Here is a 23947-nt window from a genome sequence, read left to right as displayed (position 1 = left end):
AGTCCCATTTGCTTAGGCTGACTTTGCTTGAGGTGATTTTAAGAGAGCTGATGATATGCATCAAGGCTACACTTTTATGGGACTGTAAATCTTCAAACCAGGATACTGGAATGCCTCTGCACTTACCAGCGCTCCAATACATATTCTGAGGGCAAGAGGAGAACAATAGGGCACGTCTCTCACTCTGAAAAGCTGGCAACACTGGATCCTGGGAGAATTAAATGGTTTTAGCAGTGTGTTAGCCAGGAAAGTGCTCTGGTTTGTGACAGGGTAGTAGGGAACTTTTTTGTGATCATCTCCTTACACAGTTACTCTGAAAGTGTCCTTTCTTAGTCAAACTATCAAGGAGTTTTTCAAGGAGCTGCGGGAAATGGGTATAGGTAGAGAAAACTACTTTAGGTGGATACTTCAGATCCAGAACCCTTTATCAACTCATAAAGAGGAGCAAGCAGTAACTCATTTCTATTCACATGTATAAATCTGCCCCCTTCATCCTCCTCCCCGGCCCAAGTATGATCCTAACCTCATTCTTTTTCCGTGGTAACATGGAAAAGTTATACTGGAAGTAATAATTAAGTTTTATTAATAAAAAATAATATAAAACAAGTTATTCCAAGTATTGAATACCAACAGGTGCTTGAATGGTAGGTCACTACAGCATCCTCATAATTCTTTATCATCTACTGTATTGTCAAGCTGTCACCTGTCCCAAATAATTAGACCAATAAAACAAACTACATAGATAATCAGTGTTGTCAATCATTCTATATGGAACATTGTTGAGGAAAGAGCTTACAAATAGAACAATTATATTCAAACACCAAAGATCAAAAGAGTGAAAACATTTAACAAATCTCAGATAGCCCTTTTACCCCGTTGTACTGTTTGCTTTACCATTCTCCCTCCCCCACAAATAAAGACATTAAAAAATCATTAGAATACCTTTGAACTTGTGAAAGACGGCCCATAGCTCAGCAATGTCAGTGGCAAATGTTATGTCTGTGTCGAGGACAATGACTCGCTCAAGGTTGGAAGGTAGAGTCTTAGTCAGAACCAACTTCATCAGCCCGTAAATCCCAGAGTAGTGTTTGTTGGGGATCCAAGACACTTCCGACTGACAGGAAATGGGAAGTGGGAAAGAGGAAGAAAAAATAATCTTCATTAGAGAGAGAAATTCTTCCTGACACTAGTTTCTTGTAATAGTGGAAGATCTCTGAAGTACCAGCAATACAACACCATAAAATGCCAGGAGGAAAGAGTCATTTAAAATCCTGCTTCTAAATTAACTTCAGAAGCTCTGAAATACGCTGAAGTTTCTGAAAGCTTGAAAAAAAAAGTTCTTTGAGGCAACCGCTTTACACAATATAATTAAATTAGTTGAGCTTTTCCAACCTGGTACAATCCATTCTGAGACATCCATGTATCCTGATAAAATTGAAATGTATTTTTAATCCAAAACTTCAGGTGTATTGTACATTGCTTTCATTTTCAAACGGAACAAAAACTTTTGTGTTTGCCACTCCCAGAATTTTCTGACTCTGAAGTAGAGGTAACAAACATAACTTTTTTTCCTTTTATTTCTTAAAGATTTGGAGGCCAGAATTTCAAAAGGCCAGTCATTTGGCACAATGGGCCAGAAAATTGCAAAAGATTGTTTCTTACAAACTCAAATTTTCCTTAAGCCTTACATCTTTAACTTATAACTAGTGACATCACACAGACATGCTCAAAAGTGGAGAAAGTGGGAGAACATTTTCAGCCACATTTTTTTGTTTGTTATGTATTGAAGAGACAAACCCAAACATTTACATTTCTTCAGTAAGGGCTAAATAAAGCATTTCTACAGCTTCTAAAATAAGCTGGGAGACTAAACTCAATAGTTCATTGTTCTACTGGCACTAGGATGTTCCATGAGCTACGTTTCTTCTTCATTCTGTGAGACTCAATTTCTCAAATATCAAAAGTCACTGCTGAAAGTGGGATGTAGAAGTTTTTGAAAAGTTCCTACTGCCCTGTCTGAAACTCCTCTCGTTTAATGTTTTAAAGGGCATGCACTACCGTTCCCAGATTTTAAATTTTCCCCTGGGTCATGTTCCCATTAACTTCAATTAGTATTTTGTCTACAGGGGACCTGAGCGAGACAGATTTCAGGATTTGTCCTGACATGTTATACTTCAGAGAAAGTAGGCGGAAACTAAGTGCATTCATAAAACTGAGAAGATTTATTCTGTTGTTTAACTGTCTCATATCTATTCACTGGCATTCTAAAGTTTATTATGGGAAACAGCTTTTGCACAGAAGAGCTAATTTCCTCCAAAATCCTTCAAGAAAACCTTCCCATAATAGAATGGGTTCCTAAACTTTATTTGGAAGTTGGAAGAGTGGTTGAAGAAAGGCTAATAATAGCTGCTTAGAGTGCATTTCTTTTTGAATATAAAGTAACAAGGCCTCTGCCGATGCAAGCTGACCCGCTCTTTTCCCTCTAAAAGGGCACACAACTTTCTTCTGTATTCTCAGGGTTCCTGTACCAACGCAAAGAAGGACAAAGGCAAAATTTTAAGGGGGAAGGCAGGGAAAGCAGGTTATCATAAAACAACCCCAAAACAGAAAGTGCAAACTGAAGTGCGAAGTTTTGTTTACTTTTTTGAAAGGTATCTCATCCTGGCAATCCATTTGTGTGTTCTCTTGTCTGTGCATATAATTCATATATAATCACTTGCACACACAATCTGGCTGGCATTGTCGCCTACACACATCTATGTATTATTTACTTGTGCTCTCTATAGGATTTGCACTGTAGAATGCCAGAAGTAGCACAAGCAAGGAATGCTAGGACTCTGGTATAAACCACTATGAAAAAAATTAGAGAGTTAAGTAATACATAGCATGGTTTTATTTATGGCTCTAAAGAGCCATCATTCTAATTTCATTTTTTCTTGCTTGCTCTCTCTTTAGTTTGTATGGTGCTTAGAAGAGAAATCTAGTTTCTGTCTCCGAGATATATGCCAATATTAAGTCTCTAGTTATATAAAAATGAACCTCAATGCTCCCCAGAAATTTCTTCTATGTGTGTAACAGAAATAATTTCAAATCCATACCCTCAAAACTCTAGTTACTTGTGGTCCTAGCTCTCCCAGATGATGGCCCTAGGAATGGAGCGTCACATCAAGGTGTCAGCAAAGCAGTATTTACCCTGCTTCCCCAAACTCTGCATACCATTCTGAATCTGCCACTTGACGTCCTTGTGCTAGACCAGCCATGGAGATCAGCTCTCTTGTCATACTGACATAGTAAAAGAGTTAAAGTAATTTTACAGACTTGAGCTTGCTTTTATTATTACCCATCCCTATGTTATTAATTTTGGATGGCATGTCCTTCATTTAATTAGTCCAAATGCAATACTGCTCCAGAATAACTCTTAATACACTTAAGCAAATAAGCCTAGTAAGGCAGGGGTTCAGATGTCGCATGGATAGCCTGAAACAAGCAGGGAAAGTAAAAGGCAGCTGGAAAAGTAAGTCACCTGCAAGGAGCCATTAGTTTCTTTACTCTCAAGATTCCCAGTATCTAACACCACTGCAATGTATCACTGCAGGGAAGACATCCTTGCCTGGCTGTTCCTTCTGATCTGGCACACAGAAGCCAAAAGCTTGCCATCCTGAAGCCTGATGTCTGAAAGGATCGCTTTTGAAAATGAAAGGAGCAGTCCCTATTCCAAATGGTCCATCACAGCTGGTTAGCACGTGTTTTATTTGAGCATATGTTGAAACTTGAACTGTCAGTCGGTTCAACATATCTGCAATTTTCTCTTCTCTGCTGCAGGGTTGACTAAGACATAAACAGGGGTCCTAATTAGTCCCCAGCATAATTTCTTCACTGCTTTGCTATTCATGAATAATGTAACCATTCCAAATTCATGCCAAGGAAAACTCCTTACACTACACAACAGCACTGTGAAGGCTCACCCTCTCTGGGTATTACATATAGTCTTACTAAAAGAAATACAAGAACACTATGGTTGAATAGGTGCTTACTAGTTAAGAACTGCCAGTTTGAGATAATTAAGATGGCCTAAGCACAAACTCTTGCAAAATTCTGCAACCTCCAAGCTGTCCACTTTGATATAACTGATAACATTTAGCCATTTCATTTATCTAAATATTTTCTAAGTATTTTTTGTAAGTCTTAATACTTTTTTTTTCTCTAGCATAGTTAAAATGGCCCATATATGGAATGTTTGTGAATAATTTGCTTTACAAGCTAGATCAGAGTTGCCTTCAGAGAGCAAATATTCCTACAAGATATGTCAGGAACAGAAAAAAATAGAGTCAGTAAAAAAGGAAAGTGAAACAAATAGTGTGACATACTTTGCCATTTGTATAATTCTCAGTTCAGGAGAAATAGCTCACCTTGGATCTCTAGCTCTCAAGAGCTGGATTTTTGTTCATGAGAGGAGAATAAAGAAAGGCATTTAGCTGGTGCTGACAGCGATTCTTTTAAGTAAGCTAAGTGAAATAATATCTTCTCACGAAGTATCTTTCATCAGAACCATCTTTATTCTTTCCATAATTGAAGACTGAAAATACACTAAATTATCTAAATTATTTGGTGCTTCTGGCTATGAATATAGAAATTACATGCCCATGAGTCTGCATGCTGTACACAACTGATCACTCTGGTAAATGCCAGAGAAGCAGGAGCAACAGTCTCCATGTCCAGTGATACTCTACCAGCAAAATTATGCTCTGACTGTCTCTGGGAAAAGCTGGCTAAAACACAGTGGCTGTACACGGCCTAACTCAGCTTTCTCACAGTTGCTACCACTGTATAGATGTTCACTAGAGTTAGCAGCAGTGCCCTTTTTAAGGGGAGAAGCCTAATATAGACATACAGCTTAAAATCAAGCTTCCCTGTTTCTATGACGGAGAGAGGGGAAAACAGCAGCTCCTTCTGTTTGCGAAAGAATTGTATAGTGACTACATTCCCAAGTATTTAGGTATTTTTATTCTTAAAAACACTTGAGTCTGGTTGCCCACACATTGAGATCAAAGAGCACTACTCTTCTACCAAGTCATCATAAATATATTCAGCCAGACTTTGACTCTTATACTGTACTTCTTTAGGGAATTGTAGTGATTTTTTTTTTTCCTAGGTATGCTATTTTTCCCCCACAACCAGGTGATGGGGAAATTTGCCCAGGCTTCCCAGGTGAATACTGATTGCTCTGTAGCTGTAAGTGAAATCTGTACGTGGGCAGGTGTCTTGAGCCTCTTTGAAACAGATGGAGGCTTGGTCTTGTAGATTTAGCAGAGAGCAAATTTGGAAAACACTACCAACATGAACAGAATGACAGTGGGAACAGTGACCAACAGGAAAGGACAAACAACTTATAGGTGCCTGTATTGTGTCAGATCAAAAGTCCATCGAGCTCAGTAGCTGGCCTCTGATAGTGGATGGTGGCAGATGCCTACTGAAGAATACAGAAACAGGGAAATTCTACAGCGATACCACCCCCGTATATACATATACATGCCATCCTCTGGCAATTTGCACCAAATTTTGGAGCTAGAGGTGGTATTTTTTTCGTTAACAGCTTTTGATGGATTTTTCATCTGTGAATATGGTTGATTTTTGAAGTCCTGTAAGTTTTTAGCAACCACAACATCCTGCAGCAGAGAGTGCCACAGCTTATTTACAACTCCTGTTTGTTTGGACCTGGCTATCTACCAATTTAATTTGGGTCACATTCGTTTTCACAGAACGACCAGAAGAGCAAACCCATTTCCCTGAGTAGTTGTGGCTAATTCAGAACCCAACACTGTACACATAAAGTTAGTATTCTTTTTTCTCATGTGTCTTACTCTGCATTTATTAACAGCTGCCACCTGATCCTCATTGGGATAAAGACCAAGAAAACAGCTCTTAGAAAGATGAATGTGGGAAGTAGGGTGCAGGGATGGGTGCCAGTCATGAGCATAAGTGTGGAAAAGAACAAGGCAGGTGCTCTAGTTGAGCGAGCAGAAAAATGCACTTTGAAGTTACATGCCAGGATGAGATACAGTTTTGTTATTTGCTAAAAGCCCAATTAATTAAATTCAATTATTATTGCATTTCTATTTAAACCTTGTGCTCTTAAAGGTCATCAGTCTTACAGGCTAAGACACTTTGTTTGCAAATATGATTTTGCTGCACTCACCTTTCTCTTTGCTACATTACTAAAATTATGATAAACAGAGCAGTAAGGTGAAGCACAAGAAAAGAAATAATGTATTTGCTGCCTTACCTTAGTGCTGGTTTATATATACACAGGCTGGAGTATAAAAACAGTAGCAAGCATAGAAGCAGAGGAAAGCCAAACTAAGATTCTGTAGGACTGTACATGTTTCTCTCATTACTTACCACCTTCCCTCAAGTACCAGAGGTCAACAGAAAACCTAACAATCTGGCTTGCTATGTGCTTCTTGGATTGGGAGGGGGTATATAATAGTACCATTAAATAAAGCACTCAGGAGTTTTAGCTAGACAGCTACATAAGCCTGAGACTGCATTTCCCTTCCAAATGCAGCCTTTCCCCAGTTAACCAGATCTGACTACCTCCCTACCAGAAGAAAATCTATCCTAACTTTTCCTGATGCATAGGTTGCAGTCTATACAGCATCACAGAATCACAAAATGATTGAGGTTGGAAGGGACTTCTGGAGGTCACCTGGTCCAATCCCCCCTGCTCAAGCAGGGCCACCTAGAGGCAGTTGCCCAGGACGATGTCCAGATGATTTTTTAATATCTCCAAGGACAGAGACTCCACAATCTCCCTGGGCAACCTGGTGACTGTGCTCAGTCACCCTCACAGTAAAAAGTGATGTTCAGAGGGACCCTCCTGTGTTTCAGTTTGTGCTCACTGCCCCTTGTCCTGTCACTGGGTACCTCTGAAAAGAGCCTGGCTCCATCTCCTTTGCAGCCTCCCTTCAGGTATTTATATACACTGATGAGATCCCCCCCGAGCCTTCTCTTCTCCAGGCTAAACAGTCCCAGCACTCTCAGCCTTTCCTCATATGTGAGATGCTCCAGTCCCTTCATCTTTGTGGCACTTGGCTGGACTCTCTCCAGTGAGTCCATGTCTCTCTTCTACTGAGGAGCCCAGAACTGGACCCAGCACTCCAGGTATGGTCTACCAGTGCTGAGTAGAGGGGAAGGATCACCTCCCTCGACCTGCTGGCAATACTTTGTCGAATGCAGCCAAGGTTACCATTAGCCTTCTTTGTTGCAATGACACACTGTTGGCTCATGTTCAGCCTGGTGTCCACCAGGACCCTCAGGTCCTTTTCTGCCAAGCTGCTTTCCAGCTGGGTGGCCCCCAGCATATACTGGTGCATGGGGTAGTTCCCAGGTGCAAGACTTTGAACTTGTTGAACTTCATGAGGTTCCTGTCAGACCCTCATCTGTTAAATAGTATTTTTTCCCATTTTCTTAACAGAATTCCTCACTGTCCCACAGAATATATAGCACTGTAGCACCCCTTGAGATAAAAAAAGTGCTTCCTGTTCAGTATGATGAGATGAGGGAAGTTTGGCTGATGAAGTGTTTTCCCTGGCAGCATGTCCTTAAACATTTTACACTGGAAAAATGCAACCTTCAATACTGTATTGATTTTCTCACTACATTCACTGCATCTTCCTAGATATGCTTGGAAAAAAAATCAATCAAAATAATCCTCAGCTATGACATAATATCCCCATCCCCACTCCAAGTAAAAGACACCCTTTCTGCTCAGCTGACTTCACAAAAGCACCACTACAGCCAGTATCTTGCAAGAGCCTGAAGGTCAGACTGGCTGGGTTGATGCACCAGGCTGAGAAACAGCAAGCCTGGAAGCAGAAGGTGCCACTTGCGCACACCCCTCTCAGAGGTGGGCTAATAAATGGGATCAAATAGACCCAAATCCCACCGCTACCCAAACTTAATGGCTGCAGATTCACTGTTGTGGGGAAACAGTCAGCAGCAAATAGGAGGAGTCAGAAAACAGGGAATTTGAAAGGGCAGTCTGCAGGTAATTCTGCCTTCCTAGAGCTTTCACGCCAGGTTTTGCTATAAAAAAGATCTGGCATCTAGAATATACTGACTGAAATAAAGAGAGATGTGAATTAGGCTCCGTAATGAATGACTTGATGGAAACCTGGATTTCCAAAAGTATTCAGCATCTACTTGCTCTCACCAACTTCAACATAGGCACCACCTTCCCAAAGACTGTATCAGTCAGGTGATAAACTAACTTCAGGATCTTAAAAAAAACAAAGGAAGCAAAACAAAACAAAACTTCCAGGCCACAGCACAATCATAGAGAGTGTTGTATGTCTGCACAAATTGTATCTGAATTGTTCTGAATTGTATCTGTCACTGATCTGAAAAGCAGTGCAATCTACATGGTGCAAGAACTTACAGCTGGAGGGATCTCTGTGAAGGAAGACCAAATTCTTTGGTAGCTGCTGTCTTCAGGCAGCCCTTACAAATGGCCCAGGCATGGGAAACAGCCCTGGAAATTCTGTTGTGTGAATCAGGTAACAATAAAAATTGTTATTTCCTCAGATTGGATAAATAACTTCTTAGACACACTTGTTTTCACAGCTTTTTCATTACTTGTTTAGTGCTTTGCTGATTCTATGAACATTAGAAGTAGCAAGTTTTTTTTTTTTTAAATCATGTGACCTTTATTTAGGACAAAGCTAACAGAATTGGGGTTTTCATGTCATTTCTAAACTGGAGGAAAATACTGTCACCGTTTTAACAACCATCATATTACTAATTTTTTTTGCAACACAAAGCATAAAAAGAGGGGGAAAACAAACTATATCGTATTGCTGGCACAGGACAGGAACTTTTCTTGATGCACAGTTTTTCTCATCACTGTTTTTCATTTCACACTGGGACAACTTCATCCTGCTGTGAATTTCTGCCATATCTCTTCTCACATTCATGAAAACTGAGTCACAATTCCAGCAGCACTAGCACAGATCAGGGTTACTTTCAGGATAATCTTTCCCATTTCACAATGACTATACCTCACAACATCTAAAGTCTTTGCAGGGACATCTGGCTGATCCCCTTTCTCACTCTCCTGCTTCCCAGAGAGCAATATCAACATCTTGTTGCTGAGATTGGGTTAACTGAGTCATTGAGAAAGGAGGAGAATAGCAGGTTATAATTAAATATGGGTAACATTCATGCCTGGCTTTAGCACACTGTATTTCTTTTTTTACAAATAATAATAATAAAAAAAAGAATCAAAAGTGAGAGAGAGACCAATTCCAAGTGACCAAAGAGCCTGGGAGGAAGAAGGTGACTGTCACCTGTAATAGTTTCCTCAGGAGGAATGCCAAAAGGAATCTCCTTGCATCTCACCTTTGGAAAATCACTGCCTTTGCTCCATCCTTGTCAGGTATCCAGCAAACATTAACAGAAGAGCCTTATTTAAAAGAAAACAGACTCTTATGTTAATGTTTGCTGGATAACTTGTAACTTCAACCTTGAATTTAATTTTTTCCCAGGTGATTCACACGTTTAGATTATACTGATATTCCCCCCCATAACTGGTCCTTCCTATTTATATGAATGGTTGTCAAGGAAACCAGGAATCCAGCAAAGCTGGGTAACTTTTCTAGATTCAGAATTTCTGGTGCCTGAGTATTTAAAAAAATAATAATAATTCACACTGAAAAACAAGTGTAAGGAGATGGAAATTTATACATTTTTGCTAAAATTATTTTTCTATTTCTGCTGGCCTTTGCTGCTGTTGTTACTCATCACAGAAGCACTGGTGACTTTAATAGAATTCTGCCTCATCTCTTGCTTTATGAACAGATAATATCTTCCACACATACATGCAACAAGTCTGGATACAAATAGCGGTGAGCAAAAAGGTTGAGATGGAAATGGATGATTATCTGAACCTCTGGGTCCTGGATAATGTAGAGCAAATGCAGAAACCATGGAGCAAGCCACAACTGGAAAGGAAGATTAGATATTAAAAAGGCAGAACAAACAAAGCCTCCCAAATCAGCATCAGCATACAGCAAAGGAGAATAACTGCAAATTAATTCTCATCTCTGTAGCAAAGTCTGTAACATAGTCTGACTGATGCTGATGCTTGTTTTTCTTTTTTTTTTTCCTTCTTTCTTTCCAAATCTCTCACCAATACACACATACACACAAAGGGCAGACAAGAGGGAAAAACCTGATTTAAGAACGCTTCTTCAAAACAACTTCCTTGATAACAAAATTAACTGAGGGTGCCAAGAGTTAAGCCATGCTCTGTGTTTGGAACCAACATGCTTTATAGAGATGAAACTGCAGACTGTTATATAAAGTAAAATGAATGTTTTTTCGTCTCTGCCATTTAGGTAACAAGATATTCAACCATACAGCTTCTTCAGAAAAGAAATGACCAAATAGTAATTCACCTCCTGGGATCTTTGAGGATTATCTCCTGCCCCTGAGGTCTTTGGCTGGCTTTCCTCCACAAGGTTTCCATTCCTCCCTCCTTGCTTAGCCCCACCAAACTCAAACAGCCAGTTTCCATTTGACTCTGAGTCCTTTTCTTTACTCTCATCTGAGACATTCTTAATTTTCTCCACTGTTTCTTGCTATCTCCAAAATGCTGAGTGTCCTCTTTGTTTTTCTCTATTCATTTGTGCAAGACGAGACTGCGGAATAGAAAAGAAAAGTCTGGCCAGTCTCAGTTAGTGCTGTTTCTTGTTCCTTTGGGGCCTCTGGCCTCAACTCCAGCTGTTTTTCAGTGTGGCAGTCAAGGGTGGAGTACCTACAAGAGTCAGAGCACCCTGAGAGAGGTCAGTGGGAATAAACCAAACACCAGCCTCCCAGTCCTACCTCTCCAGCAGAGGTAAAAGTACAAGTCTTCCCTAGAAGATAAGATACAGCCTTTTTTTTTGTTTTTCTTCCTGTCAGTGAATGAATGAAAAGAGACACACAAGCCGGACTAGATAAAATGGCAGGAAGCCAGAGCTTTCTGCTAAAAGCTGACTGATAGGTAGATCTGGCTAGAATTTGGCCAGTGGTCAAAAGCAACTCATGGCTGCCCTTCTCACTTCACCTGTATGGAAAGATAAGAAAGATCAACTGCACGCTTTAATTGCTAGTGAACTCAATCAACAAGCTCTTTGTACTAATCCATCAGGGAAGATACCAATCCATGAAAATATTATCATTGCCAGCTTTTTAATTTTAGTAACTAAGCAAATACATGCACATTAGCTGCAGTCATTATATGTTCTGGCAAATTTCCATGCAGCTCTTGGGGTCAAAGTCCAGAGACATCCAATCTGTATTTTGCACGATGTCAGGATATTAAACAGGTATCATCAAGACGCACTGTCCAGAATAAAAAGCAACACCATCTCCTGCATAAACTCATGTTCTGTTGGATAGATAATAGCTTCAGCTCAGTGACAAAAATGTATCTGAAGTGGGATTTTTTTCCCTCCTGGATTTTGGGGAAGAGTCCTTTTTTTTTAAGGATGATGAAAGAAGGTAGCAGAACAGTTACAGTGACTATTATTAACCAAGTAATGCCTGGCAGGAAACTGCAGGTCTAAAATATTAGTTATCATGGGCAAGAAAAACCCCAACCAAAACCCAAAAATGTTGAGGAAAGGACTTCTCACCCCTTTAAGACTGAAAGATCTAGTCCTGTTTGTATCCAATACAAAACAGAATGTACCTCAATGCAACAGCCAGAGTTGCAGAAGATGATGATTTGTGGAAAGGATGTGGGAATGCAGCTTCCACCAGACCCCTGACATCCTAATATGAGGTCAAAACATAGCAAATACGTATTTAAAAAAAGGATTCATTCTTCTATTCAGAAGGAAATCACTAGCTACTATCGGCATCTCACCAGTAAAATCACCTCTCTTCAGACCTAAACTTTTACTGTTTCTACCTTCAGAGCAAGAATGGTGAAACTTCAACAGCTGAAAATGCTGCACCAAGAAAGAGGCTATTAATGGGTGGAATACACATCCAGCTGGTGGAATAAATACCATATCCCATAAAGAACTATTAGTTCTCTTATTTTCACCAAAAGCAAAGAATTTGCAGGAAAACAAATCATCCTCCATTCTGCAGGGTTGGAGGCCAGGTGAGTGGGAACTTCTTATATTGTAATTATTGCTTCAAGAGAACAAAAATTACATGAAGCAGTGTTCTTTTCTCCAATGGTAAGTATTATAATAGATCAAAACTCCTGGAGACTAAAAAGCTCCAGGAATACATCTGGGATAAAAAAGATAATAAAGGATAAAATGTATTACAATTATGAACAAGCAATACTAACAATAACCTAGTATAAGAAGTACTGAATGCAACAGGGGGAGTGAAAAGTATTGTTTTTCTTTGTTACTAGAAAGAGATAAGATGTCTCTCAAACAATGCAGCACTAACCAGAGAAACAATCTGAAGAAAATAAAGACTTAATTGGGAAAGTTGGGCTTCTCCAAAGCAAGCAGTATTGAGCTTGATGTTCATGACACCAGTCTAGCTTCTTGCCTAGGTTCTGGTTAAATATTGGCCAAATACTTCAGATAACAGTGAATTTGCATGAGTGGTGTTTAAAGGAAGTGTCCATGTAGCAGGCATGTATGTCTTGCACTTCTTGAAACTTTTGGTGTGAGGGCTAAGGCCACCGGTGTCATTCTAATTCCATGTATTCTTGTAGTTTCACCCTAAGGACCATCAGATAAAAATGCAGTCAAACAGGTGAACACAGATCCTAAATGGCTGATTAAAACAATACAGCTGGAACCATTTTATAAAGGCTTTCAACTGTATCAGCTAAAAACTGTGGAATCCATTCAACTGTGAAAGGGGTCAAACCTGAAGTAATGGAACAGTATATGGGAAAATTATCATGGGATTGAAACACTGCTGAGTTTTCATCTTTGTTGCTGAAAGGGTGAGACCTAGACACTATCATCTTACTCTCAAAAAATGAAACTTCTGCAGGATTAAGTCAGTTTGATTCGAAAAGTGGTATCTCCACTAACAGAAATAAGATTTCTCAATTTAGAAATTCAAATGTTCTCATATGAAGTTGACTCCAAAAGAGGTACCATCAGTGGCACCTAATTAATAACCTTATAATCTATCTCCCGTTTGAAGCAGGTACTCAAACTCCCAATCAGCCTGAATGCCCTTACCCAGGCTGAGATGGTTTCAGAAGACCTATGAGAAGAGTGACTTCACTTCACTGTGTGCTCGTGCTATGTCAGGCGCACAGCATGGCTTGTAATTTCCAGTGCTGTGAAAAAGTGTCATACAAAGAGATGTGCCCAGGTAAGATGAACATCATTTTCCACCACAAGAACGACCATTTCAGCCCTAGTCCTTCAGAATACTTTCTGCCTACGCTACCTGCTGGACTGCGCCATGTGAAGGAGCCCACATCTGAACTATCGTACAACACTCCCCTGAATTCCAGTTGTTTCTCAGAAACAAGCCAACACCAAGTACTTTACAAATGATGAATTCTAACAATTCCAAATCCCTAGTGGTGAATCAAGGATATTCTTGGAGTCCTTCCAGCCTGATATCTTTTTTCAGCTTATCAATCAGACATGGAAATATATACACTTCAGTTCTTTGTAAATCTAAAAGCAAGGATCACTAAACATTTTTATAAGATGCTCACATCAATACCAATCCTGAATAGGAATGCCTTGAACAGTCACTGCTGTTCTTCTATCAGTAATCGAATGCCCTATGGCAGGGAGGTATCCTTATGAGCAAGTGAAAAGCCATTAAAATCTAAGACCACAGTCATTACATGTCTTTCCAGCTTTTTACCTGTTACTGCCAAGAAAAGAAATTGTGCTGGAACACAGGATGCCCACTAACTCTCCCCAGCAAGTGCAGGGGAGATACAACCTATACTCCTTATGCGGATCAAAGTGTTAAATAATTTCTGTATGTCCAAGGTTAGGACAGCAAAATGCTTTCATTTCTCATGGATGGATGATAAAGTTCTGAGAAAGCAGCTGCTGTAATGGGGATACATAGCACAAACAATAGTTGCAGCAGTCAGTTCGAGGCACTGCGTGTTTTTAACTTCTTTTTTTCCAGGGCACATGGGATAATTTTTGTCGAACTGAATAATTTTTGGAACATCTCATGTGCAGTTATTCATCTTTTTCTCATTCTCTGCTAAAATAGCCTTCCCTGGAGGTGCAGCACATGTTGCTGCAGTAAGAGTGACGTTTAAGAAGCTGAATGCCAAGCAGGAATCCTTGCTATTGAAATGTCACAGTCAGCTACTATGATACAAATGTGGATGATGGCAGTGGAAGAGAGTTGACTCCTTATTCCTCACTTCACATATGTTAAAAAGAACAGGTACCCTGGCTTCCTGGTAGAGGTAGTACCTAGTGACTGTACTGGTTTTCCCTAGAATCAAGAAAAAGGTGGAGCTACAGAGAAGCCCACAACAGTTAGAGATAAATTATAATATTAACAAAGAACTCAAATGTTTCCAAAACACCAGCAGCCGTAGGAAAGTGTAAAAGGGGTTTATAAAGCCAGGCATGAGGCTTTCTTTTGAAATAGCCAGTTGTGCAGTAGAAGCACTGCACAATATAACACAGTAGGCAGACTGGGACCCTTGAAAGAGGCCCAGGATATACTGCACCTTCTTGCATCACACTGGGCTTCATCCCAGTATACCAAATTCTTACAGTTCCAAATCTTAAATTAACTGACAACATTTGTAAATCCAAGGAGAAATTACACAAAAATCTGCAAAAAGCTATTCCACCTTTGGTATCTTGCCTTCCTCCACAGACAAAGTCAGAGGTGAGGCTGCTCATGAAAGCTAGATGTCACTAAGCAGATCACAACTGCTGGAAGTCAGTAACGGCATCACGACTCTCATTCTCATGACCAATTTCTGATCAGACTCACTGATTTCCACAGCACTTCTTTCATCACCGCCTGTTTTGAATAGGCAGAAATTTAAGACCCAGTGTGATTTTATGTAAAATTACTTTTTTCATATTCTAGGCCCGAATAATAATGGAAAACACATCTAATAATAATTTGTACTGTTGCATGGCTTTTTTTGTGCAGAAAAGGGACCGGGGAGGGCAGAGGAAGTACTGCTTAGGCTACCCAGTCTGCACGGATAGATTCTGACCACTTCACAAAGGTTCTACTGTGCTGGGGAGTTTGAATTGCTATCTGTTTCTTGGTGGATACTCATTTCCTCCCAAGCAGTCTGAAGGAAAATATACTGGCTTACAAAACCTGGTCTGTTAATGTCCAGTCATCTGTACTGAAAACCATGGATAAAAGACCCTGTTCTTAGCATGGTAGCATTGTATCACAACCACAAGCATATTTTATCACCTGAGACTTCACGTCTCTAGTATGCAGTATGTTCATTAGCAAATACACAAAATCTCAATTATAACGTGGAAATTCAAGTCTAAAACTTCCACGCAAGTTATGAAAATCTGTACAATGTTTTGTTTATAGACTTTGGTTTTCAAAATCTTAAATTTGCATTTTTTTTTTAAAATCATTCTTTAAAAGAGAAAGGGAAAGGGCAGGAAGAAACAGCAGTCTATGCTTATTATTTCACTGACATGTACAGTAGGCCAGTTTACAGAAAGACAAAAGGCTGGTGAAATGCAGGAGCATTGCAAGCCCACCATAACATGTGACAGTATTTGACCAAAACCACAGTGCTGTAGAAACACTTTAATTGAATACCTACCACTGCGTAAATGAATGTAAACATAAACAGATGCTGTGTTTCACATCCTGTATTGCATTAATAGCAATTAGATCTTGCATATGAAGTGGAAAAGAAAGGAAGGAAAGTAATGTACGTCTGCTTTTTAACTTTGTGTGTCTGCCTCTGAGGCATACAGTGAACTACTTAACAGATAAACAATCATGCACTGCCCTTGACCAATATATAATCTGCATGCAGTGCAATGCAAATATAGCCTGTTATAATCCGTGATAGTTAGTAGCCAGTCACTAGTCCTGTGAAAACAGATCGTTATGGATGGCTGCTTCTGCAACATCCAGTGGAACTGCTTGACCAGGAAGATGGTGGAACGCAGAAGAATGCTGGCCAGTTTTGTCGTTCATGGCTTTATCAACACTGCTATCATTGTTACCCTCTGCAGTTGATGTGACTAACACTGAGCTAATAATCTGTTCATCAAATATCATCTCACATCTTCCCAATTGTCAATCAGCTCCCTCCCTCCCATATTCAGCAGGTGGTATCTGCAGTTCTGTTGGAAGTACTTGCTTGAACATGGTTCCAAAATTGGTATATAGCAATGTATGATACATACCGCCCCACCAATGCTAACATTCATTGCAAAAGCTTCCACTGGTAGCAAAAAAATTCATGACATTTGACTTGCTTTTGGTGTCATTTGTTGCACAGATGCTTACAAACAGAGCATATGTTGAAAAAGCTAACATTATTGGCATATTGGCTTAGGGTAACTCTTGCATGGGCAATACAATTTGTCAAACAGGACACTTGGTTGCTGTCTGGATGGTGAAGGGAGTCTCCATAGTAAGGGTCCTTGCAGGGGCATCTTAGTGGGATTGGGTGAGACTCCCTAAAACATGGTTCTGTCCAATTTTTATAATCCAGCTGGCCTGTGGTCCTACATGACCACTGCAAGACATGATTAATCCATCGCTATAGATTACCTTAACCTACATACAAAACATTTCCTAACTATCTTGTATGTACAAAAGACTGTCCTACACGATCATTTCTACACATGTAGGAACTGTTTCTATTGATTGTCTTACCCTTGTGCAGTTGATTAACTTTGCAGCAGGAATTGTCTGGGAATCTCTGGGACAACCAGATTCTCCACCCAGGATGTTAGTCAACACATTTATGCATACAAATTGGTCTAGGCACAGCAGGGACTGCCTGGAAAATCTCAAGAACTGTCTGAAATTCCCACTGGGACAGCTCCTGTAACAATCTCTCAAATACTTCTTGTGCAGACGGCCAGCAGTTCAGTCAATCACCTAGTTTCAACTTGGTCTGCTGTCTCAAACCAGCCCTTTATCTCATCTATGCAGACGACTAGCCTGGGAGTTCCTGGACTGCTCTGGGAATTAGTAACTTAAGTGCATTGGGAGTGCACACAGGCACAGCCCTGAGACCCAGCTACACTACAATTATAATTAAAGAATTAACCTTTATTTTTCTGCTTAAATCTCATAGCCCTTGCCCATCTATCTGACGAAATGATGTCAACGTCTGACCTAGTGAACTGCTTTCACAGTTCAGATGGAAGTGGCTAAGGAGTGACTCATCTCATGCTTAAGTAAATGCCTAAGGTTAGGTGATATTTATGCCACACCTTATCCCAGCTTGGTTTTGCTCTCTGGATCACAACACTGATTTTGACTGAGTGTGCAGACTATGTAACATTTCTGATATGAAATCGCCTAAGGCAGCACTGGTAGTGAGATTTGTGGTCTATTGTTTCTGGGAACAGTAAAAGCTGGAATATTGTCCATATATGCAGCAAAGTATGGAGCTTTTCACATTTCACATTTCACTTGTTCATCTATTGCAAAAACCTATTCACCATCCCTACCTTCAAGTTCACAAATCAATTGCAGCACGTTTGTGGGTTGAACTAGTTAAAGGACATGGCTTTTCTGTTTTACCAGTGATGAAGAGACTACGTTTATCTGGGCCATCAAGATTCACACACAGCAGAGCAGGCAACTGCTCGTTCTACCTTCTGCTTCCCTCAGTTCACCTGATGTTGGCAGTCTGTCAGGCAACATCTGGAGAAACAAACTCGCCTCATCTGTATTCCACACATCACACATACAGTACTGCTTTATCAGCTGCTCCTTCTGCTCTGGGCCAATGCAGATCACAATGGGTTTAATGCCTATACTTCCTTGTGAGTGAACTGACATGAGATTCCACGTTGAATAATGAAGCGTAGAAGCTAAGTGCTCACGTTGCACATCTTCAATAGTTAGCTCTGGAGTTTCTTCATGTAAGGCTGGACTGAAAAAAACACAATATCCTGCAGCCTGATATTTGCAAGCCACAGCTGTAATGGGTCTTTTAGATCACTGTTTCACAGGCATGCTTTTTTCTTTTATTTAATGTTCAAAGAAGACAATTTTCAGTTTCCAGTTATTTTGTGGGATGCATTGCTGTAATAGCTACATCTACTGCATTAGGACCAAAGCTGAATAACATGGCTAATGTGATCATATGAAGTGAATCTACATTGCCAGGTAACCTTCCAGTTCGTAGTCACAGCCATATGTGACCACATAAATTTGGAAGAGTTATGTGTGGGCCATACTGAGTAGAACAAGAATGAAGTCTGCAGCTATGGAATGGCTCGATTACTGGCACCATTATCAGCTGCCCACACTTCAAGGATGCTTACTGCTGATTATTAACTGCATGTAGCAAGTTTAGTTAATGGGAGAGAGTTGCACTGGCAGTACAGTTCACAATCTGAACAGCTTCTAAGTTGAGGGAGAGCTTTTAAGCACATATCTCCCTTGTGGTTATTGGCAAGGCAATGAGGAGACAAGCCAAGTTATGTTCAGGGAGGTTACAAGCATCTTAGTAGAACTGGCTGTTACACTCATCAAACTAGCTGTTTAAAAGAAATATATCCAGCAAGCTCCCATCTCAACTGTGTCTGACCCTTTTCCTGGAAATGTTGTTATCTTGGCTCAGCTCCACAGCCAAGTCTCCTCCTCTTCCGTCCCATCCCCTATCATGTTCCTCAAGCAAAGATAGACCTCTCCCTGGCCATTCTTTCCTGTGCTCCATCCCTCTTCCAAGCAGGCTAGTGTTAGTTTGGCAGCACCCACCTCTAGGGAGAGAATGAACGTAGGGTCTTTGTGGTGCAGGATGAACATGAACAGCTGTGTCACCTTGCAAAAGGAAAAATAAGTCTTCTCTAAATTTTAAAAGAAACATTTGGCATGCCTAATTCACAGCAGCAGACAAAGTAGATATGTTGGTTTGCTGGCCCTAGAAATTCTGGGATAATCGGTGGTACCTTGTCTTCCCTTTCTTGCATTGAAGTGTCCAGTTCTCCTCTAAAACCTGAGAGAAAACAACACCTACTGCAGAGCCTTATTTTCTACACCTTCCTTCAGGACACTGGTTGCTCTAAATCTAAGCTAAACAGAATGTATTTTAAGAACTGCAGGATATCTTAAGAAACATTGCCAAACATTTTAGTCTCCAAATTCTGCCTTTTAAAAAATTAATACTCTAGTAGAAAGTGTTGCCTCAATTCTAAATAGCTACTTGAAAACAAAAAAGCATCCATACTATTTATGGAGGATCTAACATTATGTTCTTCCTTCCACTGTTTGAGCAGGAACAGGAGCAGGAGCAGGAGCAGAAGCAGGACTTTTCCCAGGACTTAAGGGCTCAAGCTACATGCCAGCTCCTGCTGCATTAGAAGAGGCTGGAAGCTCATACTTTTCCAGAGGGAAAAAAACAAACATGAAATGGAATGTTTTCTGTAGCAGCTAAAATGTGTTCCAAAATCATGAAACATTGGTGAATGAAAGCTAAGCGGAAAATTCCCATGCCGTTGTTCAGTCTAAACCCTTTTAAATATCAGCAATTGGTATTGATTACAGGTTTAAAAGAGAACTACAGAGGGTCATTAAAACTGAAACATAGTGTATACTGTAACACTGGATTCATAGATCACTTTAGAGAAAGGTAGACTTTCTAGTAAACATTCCAGAATCAGCTCTATGTTTTCTTAACACTGGACAGCATAATATAGCTCCCAAGAGTACAGGTGAAATACACGAACCCAAAACAATCATTAAATCCTCTCTAGAGGCTATAGGAAACAAATGAGATGAGCTCCTATAGCTGTCTGTAAACAGCTGTCTGTAAACAGCTCCTCTGTCTTCTTTGCTAAAACTTGCAGAATGATCTGGATATGAGCCAGCATCATACCTGGCTTTTTAAAAGCCCATTTATATTTAAAACTCTTTGCTGTCCTTTGGCAGTGTCTGTCACATCCATCTATGCTGAGTACTACTTTATACTGTATTTTTTGGCTACTGAAATCAGGGAAATTGCTTGGTATGCAGTATGATGAGCTCTGAGCAAGAGTGGCAGACCTGGAAAGATGTATTTATGCATCAATACCTGCATCCAGTAAGAAAGTGGTCCCCAACCTAAAGCCTATGAGTTACATGCAAGACAGTCCAGTATTGCTTTAGGTCACCAGTCATATAAAAATGAAAGTTGAGTGAAGAGGGTGAGACAAAACAAGACCTTGCTCTGTAGCCTCATATCTGCACAGTGTTTTGCCTATAAATCAGCAAGTTGGGGATCACTGAAGCAAGCTCTCTTGGTTATTATTTACTTAACTGGATTGGACCATACCCAAATGACCAGAAGGAAAACACTAAGAGGTCTGTCTTGCCCAGCTGAGAGGCTAATTAAGCACTGTAAAATCCTACAATTTGCAGAAAAGCACATGTAATATAGACACATACAAGATTTACAAGAACAAATCTCCTCCTTGATATGAAGCTATAAAGAACAGAAGGAAGATCTCTAGCTAATTAGGTTAGTATCAGCTTATGGCTTCATGTAGAAGGACCAATAAAACAATAAAAACAGCTAGAAACAAAATATTTTTCTCAAGGATAATTTTTTTCCTTTTCCATCTCTTTCTGCAACTTTTTGTACTCAAGATTCTACAACATAGTGTGCTTTGAATTTATCCCTTAATTAGCAGAGCAATTTGCTAAATTTTGTTTTTTCCTTGTTTCAGGGTGCTGTTCAGAACAGTCTGATAAGTCATACAAATTATTGCCACCAACTCCAAATGCTAAAATCTGAATACTTCATTCTACTTCCACAGCTAAAAAATGTGCAGCTCAAACTCAATGCCGTGCCTCTGTGATTTAATTTAAACTTTCTAACTATGAAAAGAGAATTACTTATGCTTTGAGTAAGTGATTTTTTTTTCCCCTTGGAACTCTCCTTTCTTCATATTCATTCCTTTTGAAAGGGCATCCAGATAAAGAAGATAGCTATTTCAAAATGGAATATTGATACCTTGTCAGAGTGTGTACTTACGGTGTTACACACCCATGCTTAAGGAATGCAGGGAAGTTGAGTGTTTCCAGTAACAGACTTGGGCTTATTGAATAAGATACTTAAGATTCCACCACTGCTACTAGGAAGAAGTATCCTTAGCAAAACATAATGTGATCAGATGCAATTCAACCTGGGCAACCAGAATTCTCTTGATAGTAAGTAAAATTCTAAGCTGCTAAACCACATATTCCATTAGTGGAGAAACTGCACTGCTTTTAGCGATTTAGTATCTTCTAGCTAAGTGTAACTGGGGTTACAATCACGTGGGTTAGAATTAGTTTTAGCCAGGGAGAATATTTTAGCCAGCAGTTCTCCCCCAAGTGCCCAATCAAGAGAGATGAATAAAAGAGGGATGACATGAAACCAGAAGTGTATGAGTAACATTTGTGTTTGTCTTTCTTTACCTTGAGCTCATCTGCATCATAGAAGTCTATGCGCACAGCAGGGACCATCCATGTCTGGAACAGAGTCGCCAGGATCTGTTTGGCAATTGCATCTGCAATGAGGTGGAAGTGGAGTGGGTTTCGCCTGATATGAGAAGGGAGAGAAATGCATTAATTCAAAGGTTTCTAATTCCTACTGTAAAAGGTCAACATCAGAACTTACAAAACTTTATCTACGTCTAAGGTCTCAAGGTAAAGTGTACAGCATGTTCGGTGGAGTCCTGCTCTGTGGCCAAAGTGCTGAGACACTTACAATTTGAATAAACGTGACAATAATAGAAATACTGGATCAGTTTCTAGGTGGTTGTAAATAAATATAGTTCCTTTGACTTCAGTGGAATGTGATGATTTATAATAGCTAAGGATTTGGTCCCTTCTACCGGTTTCTTAAAAGAAGGCCAAGTTAATCCCCCTCTGGGGACTCGAGCTGTGAAAGTGATTACTTTCAGTTTTCTGGGTCAACCTGGTAATTTATCTTTGTGGTAAGAACACTCGTCTGTGGAGAAATGGGGAGGGAAGGGAAGGTTAAAAAATAATCATCTGAATGAGGTGAAATTCCAGGACCATTGAGTTTACATGCATCTTTTCTACACAGGAAACTTGGGGTATCAACAGCTGTCCTATGGGAACCCAAAATTAGATGTTTCAGGTGAGTGCCTTCTAGCTACTGCCATAGTAAATAGAATGGAGATTGTAAATCTCCCAATGTCCTTGTTCCTAAGAGGGATGGAGGTTGAAGAAAAGCAGGAACAAAGAAAATATTTTACTTCAAAACACCAGATTTGGGTTCACCTATGTACTTACAGGACTTGGGCTAAGTGAAAAGCTTCAAAACAAGACGAGCGAAGCCAGTATTAGCAAAAGTGGCAAGGTTTGACAAAGTGTATGGATTTTTCTATAGTAATGTGAACTTAGACATTACAAATACCATCTTTAAATCCCTTAACCTTGCTTCTCTCTTTGAGGAACAGTAAGCAACAACTTCTGTGGTAGGACTGTGAAAACCTGCCAGTGGAATTTAGCCATGATTTGTAGTCTTCCATGTTTATCCCTAGCTTAGCAACTTTCCCTGTCAGCAGAGAAGGACAGAATTTGCAAAAGCCACTAAGAAGACAGATGGTTCATTTAGACTTTAGCATTGGCTCAACCTTTCTTCGATCCCTAGGGTGGAATAGTGGAGTCTCATTTCTGTGAAATTTGTAAAGGTAAATGTGTGTACTTGTTAACTGATATTTTTCATCTAAAAAGAGGAGCATTTAGTTTCAGATGCTGGTTAAAGTGGAAGATGACTGATGCTACTGCATTCTGCTGTGTGAATGAGAAGTGAGGAAATCTATGTTAGTCCAGGCCAATGTACTTTCATTACACTTTTGGGCTTAACCCAAGAGATGAAGGTTATTTCTTTCTCCATTTCCTGCATTAATGAACACTATGTGCCTTTCTCTTTAATGCTACTCTTCTTGCTTTGATGAGTAATACTGTTTCTCACTGAACAAAGTCCACAAGAAAACGTAAAAATACATATGATGGTTCATAACACACCTCTCAGCAGAAACAGGAGATTGGTGTGAGAAGCAACGTATGGCTGGATTTTGCAGTGTTAGAAATACCGTACCTAAGATCCAATCCAATACCCAGGGATGTCAGTGAAGCTGTTGTATTGGCTTCCAGGGCACTGTGGATCAAATTATGTGCTTACTGGAAAACCAGAAAAGGGCTGGTTAGAAGCCTTATATATGAGATGAGATGAGATAATCATGATGGCAGAATAAACCCACAGCTGATCTGTGTTTAACAATATCCAAAACACTAAGCCACAACATGCTTTCCAAAAAGACAAAGGTCTTTCGATCTCCAGCTTGCCCCGGAGTGAGGAGGGGAGAGGGAAAGGCGTAGGCTGCCAGCTGCTGAGCATCCCATTACCAAGCTAAAGGGATCAGAGCAATTATATCTGCTTCACCAGCCCAGCAGGAGAGAAGAAGAGGACATCCTGGCTCACGCAGATTCCGCAGTAACCAGGCACCTTGCCAAGAAAAGATCGGGAAATAGCAGTGATCAGGAAACACATTTCATTAGCAGAGAAAAGACCAAGAGAAACAAAGTACACCACCAGTGGCTTTGGGTACAGGCAAAGCCATATCTCAAGGCAAATAGGTGTTGAATGTAAACATACACATTCCACATAGGTCCCTCTGCTTAGCAGGGGCTGAGTCTGGTATCCGGTAGGACTATTTCCCAGCTGGTGTTCTTTAGTAATTTCTTTTCCTTTTTTTCAGGGTCATTTATCTATATATTGCAAAGTAGAACAAGAAGAGTA

At 40.0% G+C, this 23947-nt stretch overlaps 1 protein-coding gene across 4 annotated transcripts in view; it reads right to left on the bottom strand.

Annotated features, from left to right (window-relative positions):
• LARGE1 (LARGE xylosyl- and glucuronyltransferase 1) overlaps nucleotides 1–23947 on the bottom strand; it is a 309728-nt gene that overhangs the window by 117972 nt on the left and 167809 nt on the right. For all 4 annotated transcript variants that reach the window (XR_012995432.1, XR_012995433.1, XM_076338872.1 and 1 more), the window contains 2 exons: nucleotides 21592–21715; nucleotides 943–1114 (listed from right to left, as the gene is read on the bottom strand). Coding sequence is in view for 2 of the 4 variants with exons in the window: in XM_076338872.1 (XP_076194987.1) it covers nucleotides 943–1114; nucleotides 21592–21715 (296 nt within the window). In the remaining 2 variants the exon portion in view is untranslated. The remainder of the gene's footprint in view (nucleotides 1–942; nucleotides 1115–21591; nucleotides 21716–23947) is intronic.

This window comes from Aptenodytes patagonicus, chromosome 1, assembly GCF_965638725.1.
Source record: "Aptenodytes patagonicus chromosome 1, bAptPat1.pri.cur, whole genome shotgun sequence".
Lineage (NCBI taxonomy): Eukaryota > Metazoa > Chordata > Aves > Sphenisciformes > Spheniscidae > Aptenodytes > Aptenodytes patagonicus.
Note: the sequence above shows the minus strand (reverse complement) of the source record. Positions and strands in the feature narration are given on the sequence as shown.